Source organism: Tiliqua scincoides, chromosome 8 (genome assembly GCF_035046505.1).
Source record: "Tiliqua scincoides isolate rTilSci1 chromosome 8, rTilSci1.hap2, whole genome shotgun sequence".
Taxonomy (NCBI): Eukaryota; Metazoa; Chordata; class Lepidosauria; order Squamata; family Scincidae; genus Tiliqua; species Tiliqua scincoides.
In genome coordinates, this window is record NC_089828.1 from 36,341,108 (window position 1) to 36,368,073 (window position 26,966).

The following is a 26,966-nucleotide window of genomic DNA, read 5'->3' on the forward strand; positions in this document are numbered from 1 at the left end:
ATCCAGCGGGGCTTATGTTTCTTGGTTGCAAATTAGTCTGGTTACAAGATTTGCAGTCATCCCCTTTGAGCTCTGTGGAACTTGCATCCTAGGGGGTTTACACAGCATCCTCCATTGAACTGGTCAATGAAGAAACACAAGCATTGGTGAATAAACTAGTAGCAATCGACTTTGATCTGTGTGAGACCATTTTAACTTTTAAGATAATACGTCAAGGACGTGCTTTCCTGTTGGTTGGTTGGAGGCAACATGAGTTCTTGCATGCAACTTTGAATAAGAAATGAAAAAGAAAATAAGAAGGTTAAATATGGGTTAAACCAGCGATAGCTCTTAGGGTTAAAGCTTACATTATTTCACACTTCCTTCATTTCATGGAGGACAATGGGGATGTACTTGTGTTTTATCACAAGGATAACTGCTTGATTAATTTTCTCTCTTCCCAGTGTTAACAGTTGCTTGAAGGTCCCCCTTTTCTGTTGCCTGCTGTATTCATCTATTCTGCAATAACCTGTCCTCTGCTGATTTAAAGAGAAAGAGGGTGCTGACTGTTCTTTTGGTTAGAGTTTTATATTGTTCTGTAGTGTGGCATCAGAAGTTCAAAACAGCTAAGTGTACAGTACAGCAGGCTGCACGATGCCTTCATGTTCATACTACGCATTGATGTGCATATGCTCTGGGGATGAGATGCATCTGTGGTCCACATCCTGAGAGGTTTAACTGCTAGAGACACTAGGAGAGAGTGTCCTGAACTCTGAAGAATCTGACTAATAAATTTTTAGCAGTTGCTGTCCAAAAGAGAGATAAAACTGTGATAGTGATTTAGCAAGGAAACATAGCAGAGAGTGACGACTGCCTCTGGTAGAGAGACCCCATGCCTTCAGTGTCTCAAAACAGAACCTATACTGAGCTTTTGAAACTATGCAAATGCATTTATTTTTCATTGCTTAATTGGATACGTTGGTCAAGAGAAACATTCTTTGAGCCCAATCCTGAGCTGCTGTTGCAGCTCCAGGGAGAGCTATTGGGGCTGCCAGAACTCAACCCAGGGTAGGGGAACATTTGTTCCCTTACCCCAAGGAGACTCCAGTGGCTACCCTGGCCTTGCAGGATACGGTGACCATTTCAGTGCTGTGATTCCTTGCAGTGGCCCCGGGGCATAGGATTGGGCTGTTAATCAACTAATGTTAACCAATTGGGAGCGTAATCCTGTGGTGTCCTTGGGCAGGCACAAGTCCCTTGTGCCGGCCCAGGAGGGTCATAAATGTACCTTAATGCACATTTGCACCTCCCCGTGAGACAGGTTGGCATATGGAGAGGCACTGGCCCGCAGAGGCTGAATTCAACCTCCATGCCAAGGGACGGACCGAGCCTTGTGTTGGCCGAGCTCAGATGACTCAAAACTCTGGGGTGGGTGGGGAGGAGGCAGGAGAGAGGCATTCCAGAGTGGGAGGGGGGCAGTGGGTGGCCCCAGGGACAGACAGGCGGGGAGCAGGAGGCGAGGCCAGGACCCGATAGTTATGCTGGACCCCAACCCCGCTCCCAGAGCAACGCAGAGCAGCTTCAAGCTTCAAACTCACCTCAGGAGGTGGCGCAAATCCGATGAGACTCATAGGTGCTGCATTGATTTACCCAGGGGTAAGGGGAAGAGTATTCCCTTACCTTCGGCTGAGCCACTATGGTGCCCTACCTTGCGCTGGAAACAGCGCAAGCCTCCTGGCTTGCCTGTTCCAGCGCAAGATAGAATTGCACCCTGGCAGTCCTAAACATTGGCTTGTGATGCATAATTAATGAAGGACTGCACTGGAATGTCTTTCTTGTCAGATTTTTCAGGAATTTCTTCCCAGAAGGCCTATTCACACCACCACGGAAGTGTGGGGCAGCAGGGTGCAGTGGGTGGAATTTTGTAGCTTGTGTCAAGGGACCAGATTTCTCATGCATCATGTCCAAAGTATGCCCTCATCAATGGATCTATGGATGCCTTTTGGCTGGGAGCAACTATTGGAAACATTTGTTATCCCAGAATGCATCATACCAGACATCAAGGTGGAAAGACCAGAGAGGTAGAAAGTAACACTCTAGAACAGCATTTTCCAAAGTGTGCCTTGGGGCACATTAGCCTACCATGAAAGAACTGCTGGTGCACCAAGAAAAAATCATTCCCATAGACCCAGAGTATCCACCTGCAGGTTGACCTTGATTCAGTTCTCTGACTTTTTTTGCCCTGCCAATCGTCTTAATTAAGGGTGGTTCTAATGTGTCTGTGAGCTGGAATAATTGGACCTGAGGAGTCTTGAACTTGGGACTCTTGACAGTAGAGCTGAGCCAACTTTCTTTTAGTGCCATCGTGAGATTTGCATGCATAGGAAGTAGTCTGGATGTCAACTGTGCTGCACTGCTGCCACCACTGCAATGGTGGGAAGGTGGTACTTCAGCTTTCAGTCAAGCCCACTGATTCATGGAGCCAATCACATTCCATCAGATCTTGTAAGGCTGCAGCTTCTGTGTTAGTTTCTCATGTAAGCAAACTGCCACTATGTTACAGGCTTGTTGACTGGCTCCCTGCTTCATCGCAAAACTGCTGAGCCATCTGCCTCCCTCCAAGCCACCAGCCATGATAGAGCACAGGATCACCTGCCCTCAGAGGAGGTTGTGAGGCATCTGCATGAGTCACTGCTCTGAACCAGCTTCCTTCCAATCAGGGAGAATGTCCAGAGCAACCCCCAACCCATCCCACTTTCTACCTTGATTCTCCCCGATCTTCTCCCAAACTGCCTACAACCCACCTCCATTGCCACCTTACCTGCTTCAGCTCAGGTAAGCCATTGGTAAGCCATTGGTGGCACAGGGTGAGCCATTGGTGTGGCTGGGTGAGCCATTGGTGTGGGCATGGGGCCTCCCACCATATGTGCTGGCAGTCCCCAGTGCACATATACAGCAATGCATGCGCATGGACACTTGTACATCATGCACTGCCTGAGCAGTCATGCAGCTGCAGCTGCTCAGTTTTACCTTGAATGGTTGGTAACAAGTTGTAGGGCAATTCTCTTTTTTCTACCATCTCTTTAAAGAAAAGGAGCATCACCCTTCTTTAGAACAACATGAGACAAGCTATAGCAGATGACTATAGTGGAGAAAAAAAGGGTGTGGAGTAATCAAGTGCTTAACTGAGGCTGGAGATGAAGCTCATTCACTGATGCCAGGCCAACTGCTCGGCCCAACCTACACTTTTGTGAGGATAAAATGGGGCCAATTGAAGACCATGCTGCCCTGAGCTCTTTAAGGTGAGGGCAGGATACACATGTGGCAAATATGAATACAAGTATGCATTCGTTAACAACGGGGATATGTTTTGTGATCCTGCGTCATTAGGCAATTTCATTGTGGTGTGTTGTAATGTCCATATTGAGGGCAGATCCCCAGGGTATTGGTTCTGCTGTACCGTCTAGACCCGCCCAGTCTCTCCCTGGTCAGCGCGAATAACGGGGAGCTGAAAAAAGGGGTTTGTTTACCTTCTTTACTTTAGTTGCGGCTTTTACGTTAATGGAGGGGTCCTGTTCCCTCACAAAACCCCAGTACCCCCTGGGTACAGTTTCAGTTACAGTCTCTCCAGTTTCCTGAAATCAAGGGGTCAGTTGCCCCACTGACCTTTCTCCCGCAGTCCTCACCAGGAAAGGTGTCAGGCGTGTGGGGTTCTCTGCAGGTAAGTTCTGGCGTCAGTGTAGTCTCTTTGGAAAGGGCTGGGTCGGGCTGGTGCCCTCCTCTCCTTTTCGCTCTCCCGGTTTGTAGGTTCAGCTTAGAGGTGCTCCTCGGGTCCTCTGTACTTGGGGATCTCCCAAAGCCCTTGGGAAGCTCTTTCCTCAAGGAGCCAGAGTCTTGAACCTCTGCCAGCCCCTGGCTGTCTCCCCACTTTGTTTACCTCTCCTCTACTAGAGGCAATGCTTTCCTTTCCTCCCTTCCCCTCTCTAGCCCCTTCCTTATGGAGCTCAGGAAGGTGCTTCCTCCCTCCTTGGCTGTCTCCTCTCCTCTTATCCTCCTGGGCATTCCTCCTAGCCCTTCCTCTTCCTGGCCCCACCTGGGGTTAAGATCTCATGAGATCTCCCGTCCTCTCCCTGCAGGTCCCACCCTTTCTGTTAGGAGGGGCAGTTGCACCTGGGCTGTCCTGTCTCTTAGGAGGCCTCTGCCCTGCCCCAGAGGTGAGGAGGCTGACTACAGCAAAGGCTTAGGAGCCTCGCCCTCTTGGGCTGGCTCCTTGTCCTTCCAGGACATTCCTTGGAGAGTTCCCTGTGTCCGGATACCCCTTCCTTCCGCTTGCCCCCTTTGGTCCTCCTGTTTCCCCGCTGGGGATTGCTGCCCAGCGTAAGCCCCTGGGTGACATGTGTACATCATAGAGTGGCAGCTGGGTAATACCCCAGAATGCTTTGTGGCACTACAGCTGGCACCAGGCCATCACCCACCGAAAACTGAATTGCGACCCACTGGTCACAGCTACACAAGGTTACACTGCTTCACAAGACCCACAAGGTTTTTCAACTCCATTAGAGTCTTAAGGGACCGTTGTCGTATATGTGGTCCATCATAGTCTGAAAGGTCGTTATGCGCTGCATACCTGTACAGTCTTGACCCAATGATGCCCTAAAAGAAGGACATCTTTGGGACTTCCCTCCATTTTTTCAGCTTTTGAATACCCCCCCCCCCGCTTTTAAAATCACATGTAGAACCCCTTCCATGACTTTAGGTTCAATCCTATATATACTTAACTGGGAGTACACCCCATTGAAATAAAAGAATCTTACTTCTGAGTAGACATGCATGTCCCTTTTGAGGGACCTGTACACAGGACTTTTTCTACTCATAAAAGCCATTGAAATCACAAGTGTGCCTCTGTAAATTCATGCCTTCTATAAGTAAATAAAAATCCAGTTTGGTTGCCTCAAATCTTTTAGAATCTTTTGCATTTTTAGAATTTCCCAACACCCACTCATGTGTGGCTGTCTAGATGGTTTCCTGGGTCACTGACCCCTCGGTCTGACCAGTGGCGTCACTAGGGTTTGCGTCACCTGGTGCAGGATGCCAGCGCGTCACCCCCCATGCAGTGGGCGGGGCAACACCCCGGGTGGTGGGTGTGGTGATGCACCATCACTTCCCCCCCACTGGTTTTTTGGCTGTACCTTTTGATAGAACAAAGGCAGAACACATTCTGCATGAAATTACGCATTGATCGATATATAACATGATGGTATTATTGTATTATTCCTCCAAACTGTGATTTAGTGATTTTGGTCACTAGTGGTGTCACACACCCCCACCCCAAGGGTGTCAACTTACTAACACCTTATTGCAGGAGTTCTCAAACTTTTAGCACTGGGACCCATTTTTAGAATGACAATCTGTTCAAGACCCACCAGAAGTGATGTCATGGTGGAAACGACATCATCAGGCAAATTAAAATAAGTATAAATAATAAAGTAAAACAAATAATTAAATACAGTCTATGGGAGGCAGAAATGAACTTTCAGCACTATTTAAAAGTGGAGACACCATAGAGCAGGGGTGTAAAAACTAAGGCCCGCAGGCTGGATGTGGCCCCCAGAAGCTCTTTGTTCGGCCCTCAGGCTCTCCCAGCACCACCACCTGCTGCTCTCAGCTGCTGAGCTGTGCTGAAGTGTCACTGCTGAAAGGACAGCCCGCATGATAATTTGACTCTCCCATACTTGAAAATATGATCAAAATTTGCATATTTTCTCTTCTGTCATTCAAAGCTAATGAGTTTCTAAGCAGGGATGGGAACTCGAGTCAGGTGATGAGTCCAAGTTGCAAAAATGCACTTTTTTGCTGACTCGTGTACATTTGAGTCATGAGCGTGGAAGATCCGGAAAAACACTCAAGTCAAGGGCCCCTTGACTTGGCGCCTTCCCATGCATGCAGATTTGAGTATAGCCTCATTAGTGAATGGTTCAAGCAGCTTCCTCATGAGGAAGCTGCTTGAACCATTCACTAAAGAGGTTATACTATATCTCCAAAACTAGGTGTGATAGGCCAAAACGGATGCCATTTTTTGAATCGGCACCCCAAATATACCCAGGAATTGGTGTAATGTTTAAGCAAGCAAAATGTGTATTGGCCTGTGTTATCAGCTGTTTCACTCAGGCTATTTCCCACATCCTTGTGCAACTGCCAGTGCCCCAGTATCACAGTAGAGCCAGTCCACATTGCCCACACCCAGGCTCCCTGGGGGCAAATGGGCCTGGCCACCAATTTGCACGTAGCTGCCATTTTCCACCTCCCCACAATGACCCTGACATAGCATCATTCTGGAGCACTGTGAGAAAGAAATGGCTGTCACCAGTCTGGGCTGCCATTTTTCCCCACGTTGCCCTGCAAAAGCACTTTGTGTTGGGGTATTGTGGGGGAAAATGTTAGCTAGTTGCCCCCAAGACGTGCAAAAAATAACCATTGTCACTGCTGCTGCTCAGCAGTGCTCTCCATTTAATCTGAGGAGTGCCAGGGTTTTGTAGCCAATACTTGAAATGTGGAGACGGCAACGCCGGCTTCCGTTGTGTATTTACCACTTTCAAATTAAAGTAAGAAAACTCACCGCCGCCACCCCCAGTCCTCATGAGACAAGCTCTGAAACCAGGTTCAGGCTTCAAAAGGAGACGCTCTGCTTTGAAGTGGGGGGCTTAATCATTCCATCTGTTTGGGGGCATTGCACAATGCTTCCTCTTTGAAGGCAAGGTAGCAGGAGAGCCAGACCTGGTCTCCAGATGCGTCGCTATACAAGGATTCTAGAATTACAAATCTTGGCACCAAGATGTGCGTTTCATGTGTCGGGAGGTTTTCTTTCCAAAGCAGTCTTGCGGCCAGGTGTTTCTTCTGGGAACTTGTGAGCTCAGAAGGCAGAGAACGGCTGGCAACAGTTTCAACAAGTGCTGGTAGACAAAGAGAAAAAAGTACAGCAGATTGACTGTTTACCAGTTTAATACATGCATGGATGAAATGCAAATGAATTTGCAGATCTCAGTGTTGCATTTGTGATGGTGTTTATTACAATTCCAGTTGCTATACCATGTGCAATACCATGTGATCGATGTACGTGGTGTACATGGTCAACCCATGACCCCCTGACACCTGAGGCAGCATGTCAAATGCTCCCCCACCTAGGTTTGCCGTCTACTCTCTGAACTATGCTTTTTTTTTTTCTCCCGGACATGATATAACATTATGAACCAAGGAGGACCTGTTAAGATCTCCTGAGTCACTTCAAGTTCTCACCTGGAGATCAGTGCCAATTCCTAGAGAGTCCAGGCCAATCCTGGAACATTGTCAACCTTCCTGTCAACACTCTTTGTCCTCTCTGGACTGGAAAAGAGCATAGGAGAGTGGTGGGCTAGAGTGTCAAAGACTTCCTCTTCCACTCCATTTTTCCTTCTTCCATTCTGCTCTTCTTTTCTGAATCTAAGGAGCTGGAGGCAGTTGTCCCCCTTTGCCAATCTGCAGCCTGAGGTGACCAATTGGCCTCATCGAAGGGCTGGCTGTACCTAGGCAGGTACCTTTTGGGGATGCTGAAGGTAGCATGAGAACTTATGAGCTGTCCATTGTGGTTCAAAAGAAAGACCATCATTTTACATTTCCTTTGTCTTTCCTGTTCGCAAAAACACACCAGAAATCAAACTGTCTTGGTCACACTGTTATTTGTAGCTTCAGGACTGGCAACAGGAAATGCTGCTTTACTCTGAACAGAGTTTAGTTGTGGAACTTACTGCTGCAAGATGTGGAAGGCAACCAATACACTTAGGCAGATTGAAAAAAGGCCTTGACATGTTTCTGAAGCATGGTGCTAGCATGTGCTAGCATTGTGCTAGCATGGTGAAGCATGTTTCTGGAGCAAGCCATAGGGCTTGGAGAGGATGTCCATGTTTTAAAGGCAGTATACCTGTGAATACCAGAGGCTAGGCACAAACAACAAAGGAGGGCTGTAGGTTTCATGCCCAACTTGTAAGATCCCCAAAGCCATCTAGCTAGCAGGTGTTGGAAACTGAATTCCAAAATAGATGGACCTCCTGGGTCCAATCCATCAAGTTCTTATTTAAATTTGTCAGATCAAGTAATTCTTATGTAAGATTGTCAGATCAAGTTCCCATGTAAAGTATGGTGCATTGCATCATCTGTAATAGAGACAGGTGGCTGCTAAGTTTCACCATTCAGTCGAGCCAATGTGGTTTAGTGGCTGGTGCATCTGCACTGTAAGACCTGAGTTCAAATTCCCGTTCAGCAATGAACTTCCTTGGGCCAGTCTGTCTGTCTGTCTGTCTGTCTGTCTGTCTGTCTCTCTCTCTCTCTCTCTCTCTCTCTCTCTCTTTCTCAACCAAGAAAGTTGGAGTGAGGAAGAAAGAGAGCACCCTCCTGAGCCCCTTCCAGGAAGGGTAAGATAATACTGAAATAAAATAACAGACATAAATGCATACACACCAGGAACCTCTACAACTGGCAACCACTTGTCATGGGTACTGGCCAGCAGGAACCTGATCAATCTGTTTGCTGTCTGCTCAGGATTGTCCCTATTTCTTTCTGACTGAAATGGTTAATGCTCTAAGTTTCTAGTCCTTATGAGGCTGGAAATAAACATTATGTTCTTGAGGCAAATTATGGGGTTGAGGGAAGAAGGGGAAGAAGGTCGATTTGTCAAGCATTTGGCAGGCTGCTATATAGGGCTGGCAAGCCCATTCAGCTCAGCATGTCCCAATCTGCGCAAGCCTGCCCTATATAATACTGAGGGAAGCATGCTTAAGGAATAGGTGGCAGTCAGAGGAACAAATCCAAGCTGAGTTGCTGGAAGGGGAAATCCACACACCCCCGCCTTCCAATGAACCTGAATTCCAAGCTGAGCTTCTTGGGAAAAAGTTGAAAACATGGGAGTGTCTGGTGTCTGCCGAGACGGAAATTGCAGAGGACTCACTCACAAGAAATGAACGATTAGTTCACGAGATTAAGGAACAAACAGCCTTTTGATTTGAATGCCAGCTGGCTGGCTCCTTCACAGGGTTGCTGTCTCGGGTAGCCTTTGGCAAGGGGGGGGGAATGTCCCACTCCTTACTGAGGGGGAATGGATCAAAAGTCCCAGACAGACCTCACACGGCCCCCTTCCCCACACCATCCCACCCACCACTCCTGCTCCTTCTGCAACTTGTCAAGGGTCCCCGTTTTCTGATCTTCTCTCTGGAAGCTGAACAAAGCCAGTCTGTCCATCATCAGCTTGTTTGCAATATGTTGCCTCAGCTGTGCTTTAGCAGGTCAGGATACAGATCCTTAGTTTGCCTTTTTCAGTGTATGCATTTCTTTCTAGATCTGAGCCAGGGCTCACCCAGGCTCAAGCCTGGAAGTGTGTTTTTGAAGGCTTGACCTTGAGTCCATGTTCTGACATCCTGTCACAGGCTCCAACCTGGACCTAACCCTGTACATGCCCCAACTGTCTCTGCTAGCTAGGGACAGTCCCAGTTTTCTGATCTTCAACCTTGGGACAGTTCCAGTTTTCTGATCCCCATCCTTGGTTGATCAGTGTCCTTCATGCACATTAGGGCAAAAAATCAAAACTTCACATATAGGCTAATGGGTTCTGAGCTGTCTGTGACAGATCAGGAGAGAGATCTTGGGGTGGTGGTGGACAGATCAATGAAAGTGTCGACTCAATGTGCGGCAGCAGTGAAGAAGGCCAATTCTATGCTTGGGATCATTAGGAAAGGTATTGAGAACAAAACGGCTAATATTATAATCCCATTGTACAAATCGATGGTAAGGCCACACCTGGAGTATTGTGTCCAGTTCTGGTTGCCGCATCTCAAAAAGGATATAGTAGAAATGGAAAAGGTGCAAAAGAGGGCAACTAAGATGATTACTGGGCTGGGGCACCTTCCTTATGAGGAAAGGCTACAGCGTTTGGGCCTCTTCAGCATAGAAAAGAGACGCTTGAGGAGGGACATGATTGAGACATACAAAATTATGCAGGGGATGGACAGAGTGGATAGAGAGATGCTCTTTACACTCTCACATAATACCAGAACCAGGGGACATCCACTACAATTGAGTATTGGGAGAGTTAGGACAGACAAAAGAAAATATTTCTTTACCCAGTGTGTGGTTGGTCTGTGGAGCTCCTTGCCACAGGATGCGGTGATGGCGACTGGCCTGGACGCCTTTAAAAGGGGATTGGACAAAATTTTTGGAGGAAAAATCCACTACGGGTTACAAGCCATGATGTGTATGTGCAACCTCTTGATTTTAGAAATGGGCCATGTCAGAATGCCATATGCAAGGGAGGGCACCAGGATGCAAGTCTCTTGTTATCAGGTGTGCTCCCTGGGGCATTTTGTGGGCCGCTGTGAGATAAAGGAAGCTGGACTAGATGGGCCTATGACCTGATCCAGTGGGACTGTTCTTATGTTCCTTTGAGGGGGAGAGGCCTTGTTATGAGTGTGTTGGTGTGCAGGGCTCGCATTCTCATTTGTCAGGGCCCAGCACCCTCCACAGTGTCAGTGCATGTTAAATCTCAGGGAGAGATCTCATCTCTAGCACATAGCCATGTCAATGTGCACACATGAACACCCAAGTACCACACAGCATACTGTCAGTCACTGCATACCCTGCAACGAATGGGACCTATTTTGAAACTGTAGATCACTGGTTGATTGCAGGAGGGTGTTGTTTTTTTTAAACTCAGAAGAATAAAAGCAACTGGATCTTGTAGCACTTTTAAGACTCACCAATTTGTTTCAGCATAAACTTTTGCTGAAACAAAGGAACAGATGGCCAGTCAAAAGACCCCGGCAGGAGGCTCATCCCTTAACCTGGGGAGATCTGAAGTCGCTGACACTCTAACACTCCACAATGATTGTGATTCAAATGTAAAATTGTTAAGCAAATCTGAGTATGTTTCACTGGCAGCCTTCCTAGTAGTAATCCCAGCACTGGTGGTGGACAACTCTAGACAATTGCACAAATACAACAAGATGTAAACTTTAGTGGATTTTGGAATTGGCTTACAGGATGGCTACCAAACTTTGCATGGCTTAGACAGACTTTTGGGTATGGGATTTTTGGGATAGTTATTCTAATCATTATCTGTTGTTTTATTCAATGTACCCCCTCCTTGTGTCAATGTATCCCCTCACTGTGTCTGACAATGCGTTTGCTGACCCCAAAACATCAGCCTGGTACTCTTTCACTCAGCCTCTTTCACAAGGCTTAGACTTGCTACCCAAGTACTAATACACAAGTACACAAGAATTGAGTACTACAGGGTACTACCTTCCCCCAAAAAAACTAAAACAAAAAAAGGGAGGATGAAGGAAATAATCAGGGGAATACCGGACCTTACCCAGACCTTACCCTTTGTGCTTACCCTTGTGACAAAGGCCAGTGAGCACACTCACCCCCTCGGGGCACACTCCGGGGTGACGCCTGGGTCACAGGGCAGACTGGGTGAGGTCTGAGTCAGGGAGCAGACTAGGTGATGCCCGAGCTCCGCTCTGGGTGATGCCTGAGTTCAGAAGCAGACTGAGTAAACAGGCTGAATCCACAAAGTGCCAGATCCCTTGAGGAACTTGCATTGTTCCCCGACTGACTAGGCTAGAATGTAGCTGAGGAACAGTGTGTACCTAATGAACTTTGTACTGGGCTGAGAGGGAGGTGAATAAAAGAAGGTGAGGAGGCTGGCTGTGTGTGTGAGTGCAACTCCCTTGTGTGAGTGCTCTCTCCCTGAAGCTCGCCAGTCTGTCTTGCTCCCTTCATGAACCCTAAACATGTGAGTGTGTCTTGATTGCTTCATTGCTTCAGTAGTCTGCTGTCAACTTCATTAGAGGCAAGTGACACACTATGGAAAACAGATATCCTCTGAAAAATGGTGAAAGACATGCTACAGCAGTCTTTGAATACAGCATTTGGGGTAAGTGGAGAAAGGCTAGAGTTGGAGTGGGCTTGATAAGCCATTTAGTCCAATCCCCTCACTCAGTGCTGAAAATCCAGAGGTAGCGCATCCTCATCTTGTGGTGGCAATGAAGTATGTCAGGGGCAGCCCAATCCTACTGAACAAGCATTCTACTAGTGCTGACTGCCTTAGGGCAGTCATAAGTATCACTCTGGCAGTACACGGAAGCGCATGCTGACGGAGTGCTGGTGGGAAGTGCTGGTGGGAAGGCTGGAGCTTTCTCATGTACAACAGCAGATCTACCTGGACCCACTGAGGCAGGTAAGTTGGTAGGGGGAGTGGGATGGAGTGGGGGAGGTGGAACAGCAACAGAGAGGGCAGAACTAGGTGGTAACAAGGGTGGGGGAGGGCAGAATGGAGGGGGGACAGGGATGGGCAGATCAAGTCTGGGAGGGGGCAGGTTCTGTGGCAGCAGCAACCACCAAATCCTAGCCTCCTTCTCAGATTTGATCCCATGGCACAGATTCATGAGGATCTTTGCCCATGAATTTGCTAGCGCAGTTCTTTGTAGACCTCTCAGCACTATGGGTGAGGGAACAAATGTTCTCTTACTCAGAGGGGACCTCCCCTCCCCCCAGAATGCAGCAGTGGCCATTTTGCAGCAATGCATTTTGCTGCATTGGCAGCAGGGGTGGGAGAAAAGTAAAGTTGGCTGTTAATTATACACTGAATTACAATAAGATTTTTTTTTTAAACCCTCTATCCAAGTGGCATATATTCCTTATGGCCCAATCCTTATGTCCAATTCTTTATGGCCCAATCCACAGTTACAATGATGGAGCTTGGGCTGCCATAAGTTCTGTGGTGCTATAAAGGAGCCTTCAGCGCAAACAGCCAGTGGCTCTGTGTGCCAATCACTGGAGCAGGTAAAGTGCCCACAGGGATGGGTTGTGGGTGGTTTAGGGGAGGCTCAGGGCAGGGAGCAGGGAGAACAGGGTGCAGGTGGGGGTGGATCCTAGTGGTAGCAGCACACACTGGGATACTATCCCCGTTTTCCCATGCCTCTCCTTTGAGTTAAGCTAGCAAAATAGCAATTGACAGCAAGGCAACCTTCAGAGAGGTAAGTGAAAATATTTTTACTTGCCTCTCCCAGGCCATTCCCCCCTCCCCATGTAGTGTGTGCTCTGGCACTGTGGCTGCATCACATAAGATAGTGAGGGATAGGAGTGGTCCATTCGGTATTGAAAAAGCAGGGAGTAGAGAAACCTCCTCCTGCAATCACGTGTGTTTCATATTATAACTGCTCAGTAAGCAACATGATAAAATAATACTGATATGTACAGTTGACAACTACCCTCCTCCTTATAATAATTTTCGAATTAGAGCTTTCAGATAATTTTCTTTGAGTTTATTGTCCAAAATACTACAAAAGTTGTTTTTTTTTGCTCACTACTAAATGCATTTCTGCACATTTTATTTGTAACTCACCAGCCCTTCATGTCTTCTTGAAAGATATTTACGTTTCTATACATTCCATGAAATTGTTCTTGTTTAAATTACCCTTTGTATGGTTGAGGGTTTTCATATACAGCAACTTTTTTCTCCAACAGGGGGCATCTGCTGGCTGCAGCAAGGGCGGGAGGCCAAATGCACCATGATCCTCCAGACAGGTGTCAGCTGGGAGGAGTGTTGTGCCAACGGGAATGCAGACATGGCCTGGTCCAATTCCTCACACCCAGACAACAAGATCAGCCTTCTCAGGATCCTGGGCCTGGTGACCTGCCACCCGTGCAAAGGTAGAGACTTCTACGCACTCATGAAACACAGGGCTTCAACGTGTCCTATGACACAACAGTGTGCATAATGTTGGGTTGCATGAAAAGAGATTTTCATATGAAGTCCTGAGAGCCAGGATACAGAGAGAACAGTGGACTGACTTTAATTCAGAGCTTGCTTTTGAGTTGTTCACTGCGAAATCTGATGCATATCTATTCAGAAGTAAGCCCCATTAAAGTCAGAGGGACTTACACTCAGGTAAATGTGTACAGGATTGCAGCATTAATCTCATAGTAATGAATTTATTTATTTATTTATACAGGTTTTATACAGAATTTATTTATTTATTTATATATACCGCCTTTCTTTGGTCGTCAGATTTCTCCTCAGATTTTAATCCGAGGGGATTTACATAGGCTGTTCTAAACCCCCGTAGGGAATTTTACAATCGAATAGTTCTAGTCTTTCATAGAACTCTTCGTTCCAGCTGGATTCCTTCCCGGTCTGGCCTCTCTCTGGCCCTTCGCCTCCCACGCTCCACTTGACGGCAACTCCTCTCTGCCACCGAGGGTCAGCTCATCAGTATATCAGCCTGTCATCAGTTCTTGGGTACTTCCGGTTGTTTCGAACCGGAATAAGGGCATTCCAGTCTAATCTTAGGCATGTCTACTCAGAAGTAAGCCCCACTGAGTTTGATGGAACACGTAGCCCAGTCCTATTCCCACCATGCTAAGGAGGTGCGCTCTGCATGCTCGGGGGGGATAGATAGATAGATAGATAGATAGATAGATAGATAGATAGATAGATAGATAGATAGATAGATAGAGTCTAATCCTATCTATCTATCTATCTATCTATCTATCTATCTATCTATCTATCTATCTATCTATCTATCTATCTATCTATCACTCTCTCACTCTCATTGAATGTGCATAGGATTGAGCCATAATTTGCTTTGGAAGCCATGAGAAATGAAAACGAAAGGATCCCAGTCATTTAATCCATTACAATCAACGAAACACAATTCACTGGAGAGTCACAAACCAATTCTCAGCATCATACATTCATAAGAATGAAAGGTCCTTTTGTATATAGTTCCTCTAGATGTGGAATTTCCATGTAGCCGTCATGACTGACAAACCTCTCCACGAGTTTTACTAAACCCCTTTTAAAACTGCCTAAGTTAGTGGCCATCACATCTTGTGGCAGCAAGTTCCATAGATTAATTGTGCACTGCATGTGTATCATTGTTTACTCGTTTCAGTGCTCACTCATTCCAAGTGCTTCAGAGGAAGATTCCTCTTTGGTCCTGTACCGGGGCATCTTTGGGCATGCTGGGTCTTTCTTGGAACCCGGCACATCTGAAAAATGTCACGTCAAGTGGACGGAGAGTGCAGACGTGACAGGCAGCAGCAGAACTGCAGCTGGATCTCCTGTTGGAATCAATGGGGAATGAAAATGAATGAGAGATTGGATCAGGAATGAAGCAGTAATGAGTGAGCCATGAAATGAATGTGATTTTAATGAGTCAAGGACAAACTGAATGAGGGGCTTTAAAGAGGAAAACAGATGGCATAATGGCATTAAAACAAATCCTCCTCAACACTCCTGGTACACTCCTCAACAGTTTCTTGCTCCATTTTGCAAGTCGTTCTGGGGAACCCTGGAGTTCCTCTGAAGCAGGTCCTCAATTAAATGATCAAGAACAAACATCAGCTTGCCCAGTGTGAATGAAGCAATGTGTTACTGTAGAGGGGGTGGGGTGGGAGTGCTGAATGAATTCAGTCCAACTAGGGCAACATGGAGGCAGCCTGGCCCAGTGTGCTACTAGTGGATGTGCACCTTAGACCAGAGGTGAATACACTTCAGGTATGGAGGGTGTTTGGCGTTTTACTGTGGTGTTTTACTAGACCATCAAGGGCCACCAACTGGAGCTTCACAATGGCGGCTAGGGGCAGAATGAGATCCAAAATGATGAGTGGATGACATGTATGATGAATGATGGATGGATAACCTATGAATTACCTATGTACCCCATCCATGAGTTACACACTGGGATAAACCCATGCGTACCAGAACAAATCCACACCTGAGTTACTACAGATCAAAGGCTCACACTCTATACTCTAAATCCAGCCAGCAGAGCTGCACAAAAACCTGCTCAAAGGCAACAGAGTCATGTGCCTCTTTTACAAGGGGAGGAACACTGAAGCTGAGAGGGCTGGTTAGCACAAGACCACCCATGAAAAAATTTTTATTTTTTAATTGTGATTTTAAAGTACAGCAGGTTGTGTGAGCAACTTTGAGCTCATACTTTGGGAACAACTGTGGTAAGGAAACATTTGTTCCATTGACCCAGGATAAGCCCCAGTTGCTGCCCCAGTTGCACAGGTCTGAGGTCAACTCAGACCTGCGCCTGCTGTACTGTTCGCCAGTGAATCAGGCCTGAGAAGGGAGTTAAGATTCAGCATGTGCCACCGCTGCCTAACCTGCCCCCTTCCTGGGCCCAATCCACCCTCTACCCCACCCCATCTCCTCCCCATTCTGCCCAGTTTTTTGCAATTCGCAGCCCACCTCTCCTGCTGGCTTACCTGCTCTGACAGATGGCCCGCAGTCTGGCATCATATGTGGGAAGGCTCCAGCCTCCCTGCTGTTGCTTTGGCAGCACTCAGTGCGCTGCCAGAGTGTGCTTTACGGCAACTAGCACTGGCAAAATGCTGTTCCACCAACACAAAGAGCCATAGGATTGGGCTGTAAAAGATGTGCTTTGGACGGGAAGCATCTTTCTTCAACAAAGAAGAGCTATAGGGGCCCTGATCCAGAGAGGGATCATGCCACGTGGGGAGAGGAGGTAAACCTTTATCCTCTGCACCTTCTTCAAACTACTTTTTGCCCTAAAACAGCTGTTTGCAGGGAAGAACAACTTTGGAACAAATCACAATTTGGAAGATGATTTTTCCCCCCAGGAAAACAACACGGGGAAAATCATGAACTCCCTTCCCGTGTGCCACAGTCCCAAACTAGGTTATACCCTACTTCCCCAGCAGCATTTTGTTACACAAGTGACATTTCTGAGCTGGGATCCGTCTTCACGACACAGTCATCATAACAGCATGTTTGGCCCTTTGAGGGTTTTTCACCAGGTTTGCTGAGTTCGGATCTCTTGTCAGCCATTCACTGTCATCAGTGAAAGTCGCCTTCACATTGCAAGTCTGAATACCAGATGCCGAGGAGGGGCAGAGGTTTCTTTCCTGTCAAAAAACAAATGCTGGGCTGAGACAGTTGACTGCTAAACCTGACACTGACACTCTGCATCTGACAGTGTCAAAGGCCAGCATTCCATTTCCCCAGTGATATGGCATCCGTATCCTTGTTTCCGGCACAAATTCTCCCAGACGGCAAGGAAGGCCCACCCACATCTCTTCTGCTTCGGGGAAATGTGTTGCATGCACCTCATCCCACCCGCTATGAACCCCGCCAGACAGTTTTCGCTTCAGGGTCACTCACCAACACAATGCAGCCGTCTGTCTCCTTCCCTCCCTCCCTTCCCTCCAGCCAAAAGGAGCTTTTTTTCCTCCAGACAGCTCTTCTGCTGACTTGTTGCCTGATCTTGTTCTCAAGTCACGGAAGCTTGATGCGAAACAGGGACATCTATTGTTTGATAAAGGCTTTCTGTGGAATCTCTAGAAACAAGTCGTTCTCTCCTCCCACTTCCTTCCAGCAAAGCCCCTTTTTTTGCCCATTGCTGGTGCATGCAGACACACCACTGTCCTTCATGTCCATTCCTGTAACCTTGCCTTTCCCCTCCTCAATTAAAAAAAAAATTTAAATGTTTATCATTTTTTGGAAGGATATGTAAGACTGGGTCAATCCAAGTAGGAGAAATACGTGGAAAGGTCCTCAGGTGATGCAACGGACTGGACTGGCGGGCTTTTTGCACATTAGCATTTATATACCCCTGTACAATCATTATTAGCCTCGACCTATTTACAGTTGTTTACACAGCCCAGATTGTCGTCTACAAAACCTTCTGCTGAAAGACACTGGCCTTGTAAGGCGCAGTGTCCACATATTGTTGAGCGGTAAAAATATACCCAGGTACATTCACAATGGAGCAGCATTATGTGTATCATTTCAGAATAAGGGTGTGGAATCATGTTGTGGATAAGCTTGTTTCATTGCGAGGAGTGACATTTCTTGGGGGAGAGGGGTCTGCACATACATAGCAGTTGGGAGCAAAATTTCACACAAAGGGGGAATTCAGAACAAATCTTGGGCAAAATGGCTGAGAATTTCCAGAGTAAGTCCAATGACAATGGACTTACAGTGACTTCTATAAGACAAGTGAAACTTCTCAGGGAGATTTTGTGAATGCTCTGAACCTCTAGCCCCTTATAACCAACTTCTCTGGGGCCCTGAACCTGACTGGCTGGATCAGGTCCAGCTCCATGTTTAAGTGCAAACAAAGCAAATTATCTCTGCTGGGCCATTCCTATGCAGATGAGCCCCCAATTTACAGAATGACAGGTTTTCTTTTTTCATTCTTTCAAAAACATTTCAAAAGTTGAAAAGGAGAGGCAAGTCTCCTCTGGGCAGCTGCCATCCCCTCCACAGTGCATCAATTTAGGACAGGGGTGTCCAAAGTTTTTGGTAGGAGGGCCACATCATCTCTCTGACACTGTGTCGGGGGCTGGGGGGGGAAGAATTAATTTACATTTAAAATTTGAATAAATTTACATAAGTTTACATAAATGAATATAGTGAAGATGAACTTATATGAATGAATGAAGGTCTTGCAATAGCTCAAGGCCTATAAAAGGCCTGGCACAAAGCAAGGCTGGCCTTTCCTTTGCCGCTGCTACTGCATCACAGACGTGAAACAACAAACAGTGGAGGGAGCCCTCATCCCACAGCTCATGTGAGAGGTCAAACAGTCGCCCTCACTTTGAGAGCAGTTGCGTTGGGCCAGTGTGGGCTCCAATGAAGCTCCAGAGGGCCAGAGGCTCATTGGAGACTGGGGGCTCCCTGAGGGCCGCAAGTGGCCCCAGGGCTGCGGTTTGGGCACCCCTGATTTAGGACACTGGAAGAAATAAATGGCAGTTACCACAAAAAGATTGTGGCCTGCTCTGGTGCTCCCCCCCCCCACACAATTCCCTGGAATAACATTATGCAGGGTATTGTGATTAAAATAAATTGATATCTACCAGCTACATTGCAGACACAAGCCCAATCCTCTGCTGGGTTGGTGGAGGGAGAGTGAAGGAGCAGTGCAGTGATCTGATTACAGGCATCCCCCCATATCTATGGGAGTTCCATTCCGCTTTCCCCTTATGAGTATGGAAACCATGGATATGGAGGAACCCTATATAAATAGCAGTCCCATTTGCCCCTCCCCCATGTCCATTACCTTCATTTTCCATTAGAAGCGATTGAAGCACGGGTGTTCTTGCTTAACCAAGGAACATTCTTCCAAGCAACCAGCCTGCACGCTAGAGGGAGGAGACTAACAGAACGTTAACAGGAAGCAGGACAGTTCCTGCTTCCTTTTAGCGTTCTGTTCGTCTTATTCCTCTAGCCTGCAGGCTGGTTGCTTGCACCTCCCATTCTTCTGTTCTTCTTCTGTGATCTGCAGATTGGTGAAACTGCGGATACTGGATCCATGGACATGGGGGGGCACCGGGTATATGATTGCATCTAGATTCTCTTTGAGGAGGAATGTGCCCCTGTACATTGGTAAAACACACACACAGAAATCCTGTCATCACATTAAAGTGTTTTTTCGTGGTGGTGTTTTATCAATGCACACAACTGTACATGTATTGTATTGGCAACCTTCAGTCTCGAAAGACTATGGTATCGCGCTCTGAAAGGTGGCTCTGGCACAGCGTCTAGTGTGGCTGAAAAGTTGTGCATCTAGTGATGCACAACTGTACATGTGCATCAGTAAAACCCTCCTCAAAACCAAGCCTCATTACATCATGCACGCAATCACATCCACATTACTTTGTAGAGTTTGATCAGTACACATATGTCCATTGTCAATGCAAAGAAGAGGCAGTGCTCCATACAAAATTTAGAAATTTAAAAAAGGAAAAAAAGAACAATGGACAGTACCAAACAAATCAGTTCCATTTGGGAAACATGGGCAGATAATTCTAAACTCCAACATCATGTGCAGGGAAACATTTGGATGAGGATATTGGAGACATCACTGGAATCAGGTTGCAGTGAACCCAAGATGTAACTTGCCCAGGTTAAAAACCTTCCTTTGCTTCTCCTTTCCAGAATCTTGTGAAGGAGTGGACTGTGGCCCTGGCAAAGTCTGCAAGATGAAATATGGGCGCCCTCATTGCACCTGTGCCCCAGATTGCTCCAACCTCTCCAGGAAATTGCAAGTGTGTGGTTCAGATGGTGTCACCTACCGGGATGAATGTGAGCTGTTGACAACCAAGTGCCGAGGGCACCCAGACCTGGAAGTGATGTACCAAGGTCGATGCAAAAGTAAGCAGATCCTTCTTTGAGGCCCCTAGTCCTCAAAGAGGTGGTTTGTGATCTAAATGGAAGCTGCCAAACTTCTCTTTCCCCATTATGGACAGAATTGATGAAAACATCAGAGTATAAGAAGATCAGAGCAAAAGTTCATTTAGACCAGCGTTTTGTTTCCAATCAGATGCCTCCAGGAAGCCCACAAGCAAGGCATGAAGGAAAAAATTGTCTCCCACTGTTGTTTGACCCCAGCATTTAGTAATCAGAATTAGACCTCCATGGAGATACCACGTGGCTAGTAGCCATTGATAGACCTTCATAAGATGAGCCTTGATAGTAAACTTTCTAGAGGGAGTGAGTTGTCCACGGTATGAAATAGATGTTGGTCTATCCTGAAATGGATGATGGACCTTAGATCTGACCTACCAGGACTCTTATGTTCTTATTAGCAATTATTGTGAAACAGAACCTTCATGTTCAGAGGAGGTTCTGAGTAACAGGTGTTAGAACAAACAACCAGGAAGAGCCATGGCCTTCATGTTCTGCTTGTGGGCTTTCTGTAGGCATGTGGCTGGCCACTTATGAAAAACAGTACACTGTTTGGACCTTTGGTTGGATCCAGGTCTTCTATGTTCTTATAGAGAATGGGCCTAAAAACAATAGTTAATCAGGATACCTAAACTGACCTCCAGGTTCTTCTTCTCCCTGCCCTGCTCAAATGTTGGCTGATCTTGATTTTTACTTTGTGACTTCCTCCTCCAGAATCGTGCTCCAGCGTTGTGTGCCCCGGCACCCATACATGTGTGGTGGACCAGACAGGAAGTGCCCACTGTGTGATGTGCAGATCTGCCCCTTGCCCTGACCCCACCAACCTAGACCACATGATCTGTGGCAACAACAACATTACCTACCCTTCCACCTGCCACCTACGGCGAGCCACCTGCTTCTTGGGACGATCCATTGGAGTACGGCATTATGGAAGCTGCACAGGTACACTTTGCTGCTTCAGGTGGCACTTAGGTTGGGATGAGGGGAGCAAGCAGTAGTTTTATCTTGTGGGAGGAAAGGACTTGTGGGGTTCAAAATGGAATTTAAAAAGTCTTTAAACTTAGTAGTATACTATTATTATTATTATTATTATTATTATTATTATTATATAATAGTAGTATACTATTATATTATTATTTTCTATAGCACTATTTGCATGACACTTTGCAAAACATGAGAAGACAGGTCCTTGCCCCAAGAGGCTCACAATCCAGAATCAACACAAGGGAAAGGAAGGAGTGTAGTAAGCAATATATGCTTCTAGCTGGGAGTTTTCAGCCCAAAGCTCAGCCATGAACTTGCTGGGTGAGCTTATGTAGAGAGGAGTGGATTTCTCCCTTTACTGTTTCAAAATTTCACTCAGTGCTGCGTTCCACTTCTCCTGAATTACATTCTCACTGAAAAACAATGAAAAGAGGTCAATGGGAAAGCTATGATGGAATGAGTGGATGAGTGGAATTCAGGATGAGTGGAAATCCTCCATTCTGCTCTTCTGTGGTTTTAGAATGTTGCCCGGTGCTGTGTCCCATTCCTTAATTCTGGTTCAACAAGGATAATTTCTCAGATTAATTCCAGAACTGAAGCATGCATTACTTGCCGTGTGTGTGCACACTCATCAAACAGTAGAAAAAAAGTCATCCAGCATTATGACTTTACGACACAATGTCATGAGATAAAGTATTACGGTAAATGACATAATCCCAGCCAAATTTCTCCCCAGATTTTGGAGTGCCAGAGTTTCCGTAGTGGAACTACTGCTTTAAGGAATCCTCCATTGTTTTGTTTTGTTCCCAAATCTTTTACAGTATGTTGCACATGCACAGTTTGCCAAGCCTTTCCGTTCCATCATTCCATTTGTGACTTTCTCCCTTAAGGATGTGCTGATGTACAATGATAAAACTGTACAAAAGCAAACTTCATGAGTTTATATGTATGATTGCGTCAAGATTCTTGTGTAACATTTTATCAATGCTTAGGCATTGCATATGTGTATCAGTAAAACAGCGTGAAAAGAATCTTGCTACGACCATACATGCAATGAGATGAAAATGAGATGACAATTGCTTTTTTGCAGTGTTTTATCAAGCTTGCTAAGATATTCAGCCTTAGATGGTTAATTCCTTGGTGGTAGGAATCTGTCTTCTTTGCTTATGCCATGTACATTGATGGTATTGCGTGTTTACATGAATACATGTATTTATCCATTTTGTTTTCCTTCCTAGCTCTGAATAAGTACCCCCTGGACACAGATGAAGCTGAGGAAAACTACGTATGAATACATAGTTTTGATTTGTCTGACTCCCAACATGCAGGGGCATTATCTGTAATATTGTACAGACCGTATATACCTTATATTTATTAAGACCAAAAGAAAATCCTTATTTATGTAAATAGATATAGATGTTGGCTGATGTAACCCAGACATATCCGTCCAAATCTTTTCATGTTTTCAATGTAGAATTTCCCTCCCAGAGAGAAGACAAAGATCTGCTTTATGAGACATAGACAAAGGAGGAGGTCTGGCTGGTGACCTCAAACCAATATATGAAATTCAGCCTCCACATGCATCCCAGCTAAATTTCTTGGTTCACTAGAAGTCCCTCAAGCTCCAGTGTTCTTTTCCACCCTGTCCTATGCCCCACTACTAGTGCTGATGCAACCACACCAATGGGAGTATGCTCTGCATCCCAGGGTGGGGGAGGCGACCAGGCAGCCAGTAGGAGGTAAGTCAAAATACTTGTTGCCTATGGGTCACCTTGTACGTATGCCAGCCATTTTGCTGGTGTAGGTACAAGGAGAGAAAAGGGCACCCTGGAAAAGGGGGGCAATAGGATCCTGGCGCACACTGGAGCTGCCAAGATTCATCCCATACCTCCGTGACCCCTTTCTCTTCCTAATGCATATGTATAGCCCAGAGCTAGGTGCTGGTACACAGCCTGAATCCCCACTTGCCATCCCTCAGTCAGCCAGTTCAAGACTCAATGTGCACCTGGTTCCTGATATCATTCCTCATGACACTGCTTGTCAGCCCATAGCCGCTATTTACCTCCTTTAGCCCCCTAGACCTCACTGCTCAGCCCTGAACCTGCCTGCCTGCCTCCATCTCCACTTTTTCCTCCTAACAGCATATGATCTCTCTTATTCCTAGGCTGATGTAAGCCTTTTCCCCAGTCAAATCAAACACATCTCTTGCAAAGGTTGTATTGTTGTAATAGAATGTTAACAATTACAGATACTTCCCCACTCAGAGGTTGAAATATTCACAAACATTCCCTTGCATTGCAGCAGTTCTGCAAATAGGTGGGGGTGGAGATTTGTTGTCACAGATGATAGCCAGCTTTGAGCTTATTTTATATATACTTTTGAAAATCCATCATCCATGTTGCCACTGGGCGCCTTTTGTCTTGCGTAAATAGCATATTTTCTCCAACAGTGTGGTTTTTGGAAAGCATTGCCTCTCTCTCTCTCTCTCTCTCTCTCTCTCTCTCTCTTCATATGGTTAAAAAAAGCCTATTTTCTATTTTTGTATGCCTGTGTCCTGATTCTTTACATTCTTCTGTTATTGTCAGGTGAGTCTAGAGCTATTTTCCACAACATGCACCAAGACCATAATCACAAAAGCTTACTCATCTTTGCACAAAATTTACCGTACCCATTTTTATTCTCAAAGGTTGCAGAATTTGCAAATGAAAGTCAGAAACAAAAGCAGAACTGTTAGAGAAGATATTTGAAGAGGGCAGGTTGACCAAGGGAAATATGGTCTAGTAGGAAGAGTTTATGCATCTCTTCCTGCTCTTTGCTTTCCCTTTTTATTGGGTCAGCAGCTAAATAGGGGGATCTGGTAGCTATATCTACTGCCACCACCCAAGGCTACAGCAATCAAGCCGAGGGCAGGCATTTGAGGAAAACATTGCTCCCAAGAGAACACAGTACCCTGGGGTTTTTACTTAAAATCACAACCACAGTAGCACCTGCGAGCAATCCAATGTGACAGCCCATGAACAGAGATGAAAAGTGTCAAACCATAACTAATTTATGAAAAATCCAAAAAGAAAATGGGATAAAGGGGCGGGGGGGTTAGGAAAAAGTACAACAAGCAGTCTGAACTTGGCTGGATAGACACAAAGGAAGAGCTTGACCATATTGGATACAATAATTCCGCATTTCTCAAACTATGGGTCGTGATCTGGTTTTTGATGGGTTATGTATCGCCACCTGCTGCTCTGCCAAAACTCCTGGGTTGCCAAGCTTTTGCTTTTTTTACTTGCATGACAGTCTTTGGCCCACTCCAGGCCTCATCACGTCCATATTCTTTCTGACAAAAACATGCTTGTCAGCGAGAAGATCTCCATACAGAGGCTTTTCATGTTAAAAAAAAAATGTGAAAGCCCAGCAACCCAGAAATGCCATCACATCATCACCTAAACATCCAGGTTGCCAAGCTCCAAGCTGAAGGTGGGTTGCAGGGCAGGAGTTTGAGAACCACCATAACTATTAACAGCCAGCAGAGGGAGCTAGCAGGGGAGGCATGATCTGGAGCACTGCTCCAAGCTAACATTGCCTTGGTTGCCTCTGCCTCTTTAGCATGCTTCTCTTGTAGTTGTGTCCTTCCTGGAATTGGAAGACTTCCAGTTATATTTAAAGGAACAGTGTACACTGTCTCTGTAAATAAAGCTGGAAATCCTGCTTTTCTGGCTATAACGAAACCACACAGGGAGGGGGTGCTCCTAGCTTGGGTGAACTGAAAGTAGATCATTGCAGCTTGCAGCAGATGCAGGCTAGAGGGTAGGTAGTGGTAGACTCAAAGTGAAGTGCATCCCAAATCTGCCATCCCCTTGGAATCCTCAAAATCCGCCGGTGATGCAGTCTGCCAACTCTATCATAGTTGGTCCAGCAGTGGGAGCTGTGATGTGACTCAAGCGCAAAGCACACAAACCCCCTGCATCCAGTTTGCAGGCTGACTTCGAGGGAAAAGAGCAAACAAAACAAAACTAAGGGCACAGTCCTAACCAACTTTCCAGCACTGGCATAGCTGTGCCACTGGGGCATCTGTTTCATCCTGCAGTTGGAGGCCTCTTCAAGGTAAGGCAATGTTTGTTTCCTTGCCTCGGAATTGCATTGCCCTTAAGTCAGTGCTGGAAAGTTGGTTAGGATTGCGGCCTAAGTCCCTAAACATGTCTGGCTAGAAATACAGTCCCTATTGCTAGCTACCTACATTCCCCCAAGAATCTCAGGTACCTGGAGAATACACAGTACCAAAAGCTTCTTGATGCAACCACGTCAAAAAGTGGTAAAATTCACCTCCAGATTACTTTTGCAATGTTTTAGAAATGGACACATGTGCACTGGAAAAGATGCACATTATCCTGAAAGCTGGGCAAACTGAATCCTACAATAAATTTTAGCTTTTCTTCTACTTAAATTTGAAATTGGGAGTAGTGAAACACACTGCAACACAGATCAGCATTTCCAATCAATAAAAGAACAGAACCTCAATCTTATTAATAGCAACACTGCTTTAAGTGCAGATTTCAGCAGTACATCAACTCTTGTCCCTAGGCCCCAGCACTTAATGGCGATAGCAGCAGCCAGGATCTTCAAGCAAACAAAGTCCCTACACAGTGGCTTGGCTACCACTCCTTCACCTGTTTGCTGAATTTGAAAAAGAAGAAGGGAATGGAACAGAACAGAATGAGTGGAGAAGAGAATTATGGCCTAGACCTTCTCCTAGGAGATGCTCTAGTCTAGCCCACCATTTGCCTCTCCTTCTCTTCCACTCTATTTCCCTCAGCCCTTTCAAATCCAGCAAGCATAGGAGAAAGAGCAAGAGCAGCTGGAATGGTGGTGGAAGAGAGGCAGTGTGTGGCAGTCCCGCTGCCAAACCAATGCCTTGAAGCAACTGTCTCACAGCCCAATCCTATGTATGCCTACTCAGAACTAAGTTGCATTGTGTTCAGTGGGGTTTACTCCCAGGAAAGTGTGGATAGGATTGGAGCCTCAGTCTGCTCCATGGACGAGCCAACCTGGGGGTTGAGGAGAGAAGTGAGATCAGAATGTATTGACATGAACAGGATCTCTCATCTCACTGGGTCATTCAGTTCTCTTCTCACTGGGTCACTTAGTGCACCTACCACTTAACAGCTCTTCAAGCAAATATTTTCACACCCTTGCTCACAAGGTTCCTTGGCTTTTATAATCTTGAACCACTGATCTGGAAAAGAATTGTTTTCAACAGCACCACATGAATCTGAAGCATTGCGCATCAGAGAACAGCACAGGGGAAACACTTCTACAGCATGCTTGTTACATAGACACACATCTGCTGCTCTGGAGTTTACATCAACAAAGCAGCTCCCAGCTCTGGGAGTTCGGTTCAGAAAATAAACCCAGCGTCTTAGCTGTTTCTCAAAAGGCTTGGTAGACTGAAGGCCGTCCTGGCTGTGTGTGTGGGGGGGGGGGGGGGGAATCTCTTCCATCAATGACTTTTTTTGTTTCAAGCAGCAGGATAGTCTCTGCAAAGGCAGCCTGGTAGTACCAGGTAAGATACAGAAGTAACTGAATTTTCTGCATATCATGCTTACAGCCCAATTTTATGCATGTTTACCCAGAAGTAAGATCCATGGCATTCAATGGGACCTACTCCCAAGTAAGCATCTATAGGGTTGCAGCCTTCATTAGAATTAGAATTCAGTAGGCATTTACCATCTGCAAAGTTTCTAGTCCTCTGCAACTAATC

General features: G+C 46.2%; 1 protein-coding gene across 1 annotated transcript; it reads left to right on the forward strand.

Moving 5' to 3' along the window:
- Positions 1-13,609: 13,609 nt before the first annotated feature.
- FSTL3 (follistatin like 3) lies at positions 13,610-23,713 on the forward strand. The gene is made up of 4 exons (XM_066636080.1): positions 13,610-13,716; positions 19,982-20,197; positions 20,945-21,172; positions 22,453-23,713. Exons 1-4 carry the CDS (start codon positions 13,632-13,634, stop codon positions 22,503-22,505), a joined length of 582 nt encoding a protein of 193 aa, XP_066492177.1. The 5' UTR covers positions 13,610-13,631; the 3' UTR covers positions 22,506-23,713.
- The last annotated feature ends 3,253 nt before the right edge of the window (positions 23,714-26,966 follow it).

Coding starts and splice junctions, on each gene's coding strand:
- FSTL3 (XM_066636080.1), top strand. CDS start 13,632: ATGGCCTGGTCCAATTCCTCACACCCAGACAACAAGATCAGCCTTCTC. Junction 13,717..19,981: donor GACCTGCCACCCGTGCAAAG/GTAGAGACTTCT, acceptor TCTCCTTTCCAG/AATCTTGTGAAGGAGTGGAC. Junction 21,173..22,452: donor GCATTATGGAAGCTGCACAG/GTACACTTTGCT, acceptor TTTCCTTCCTAG/CTCTGAATAAGTACCCCCTG.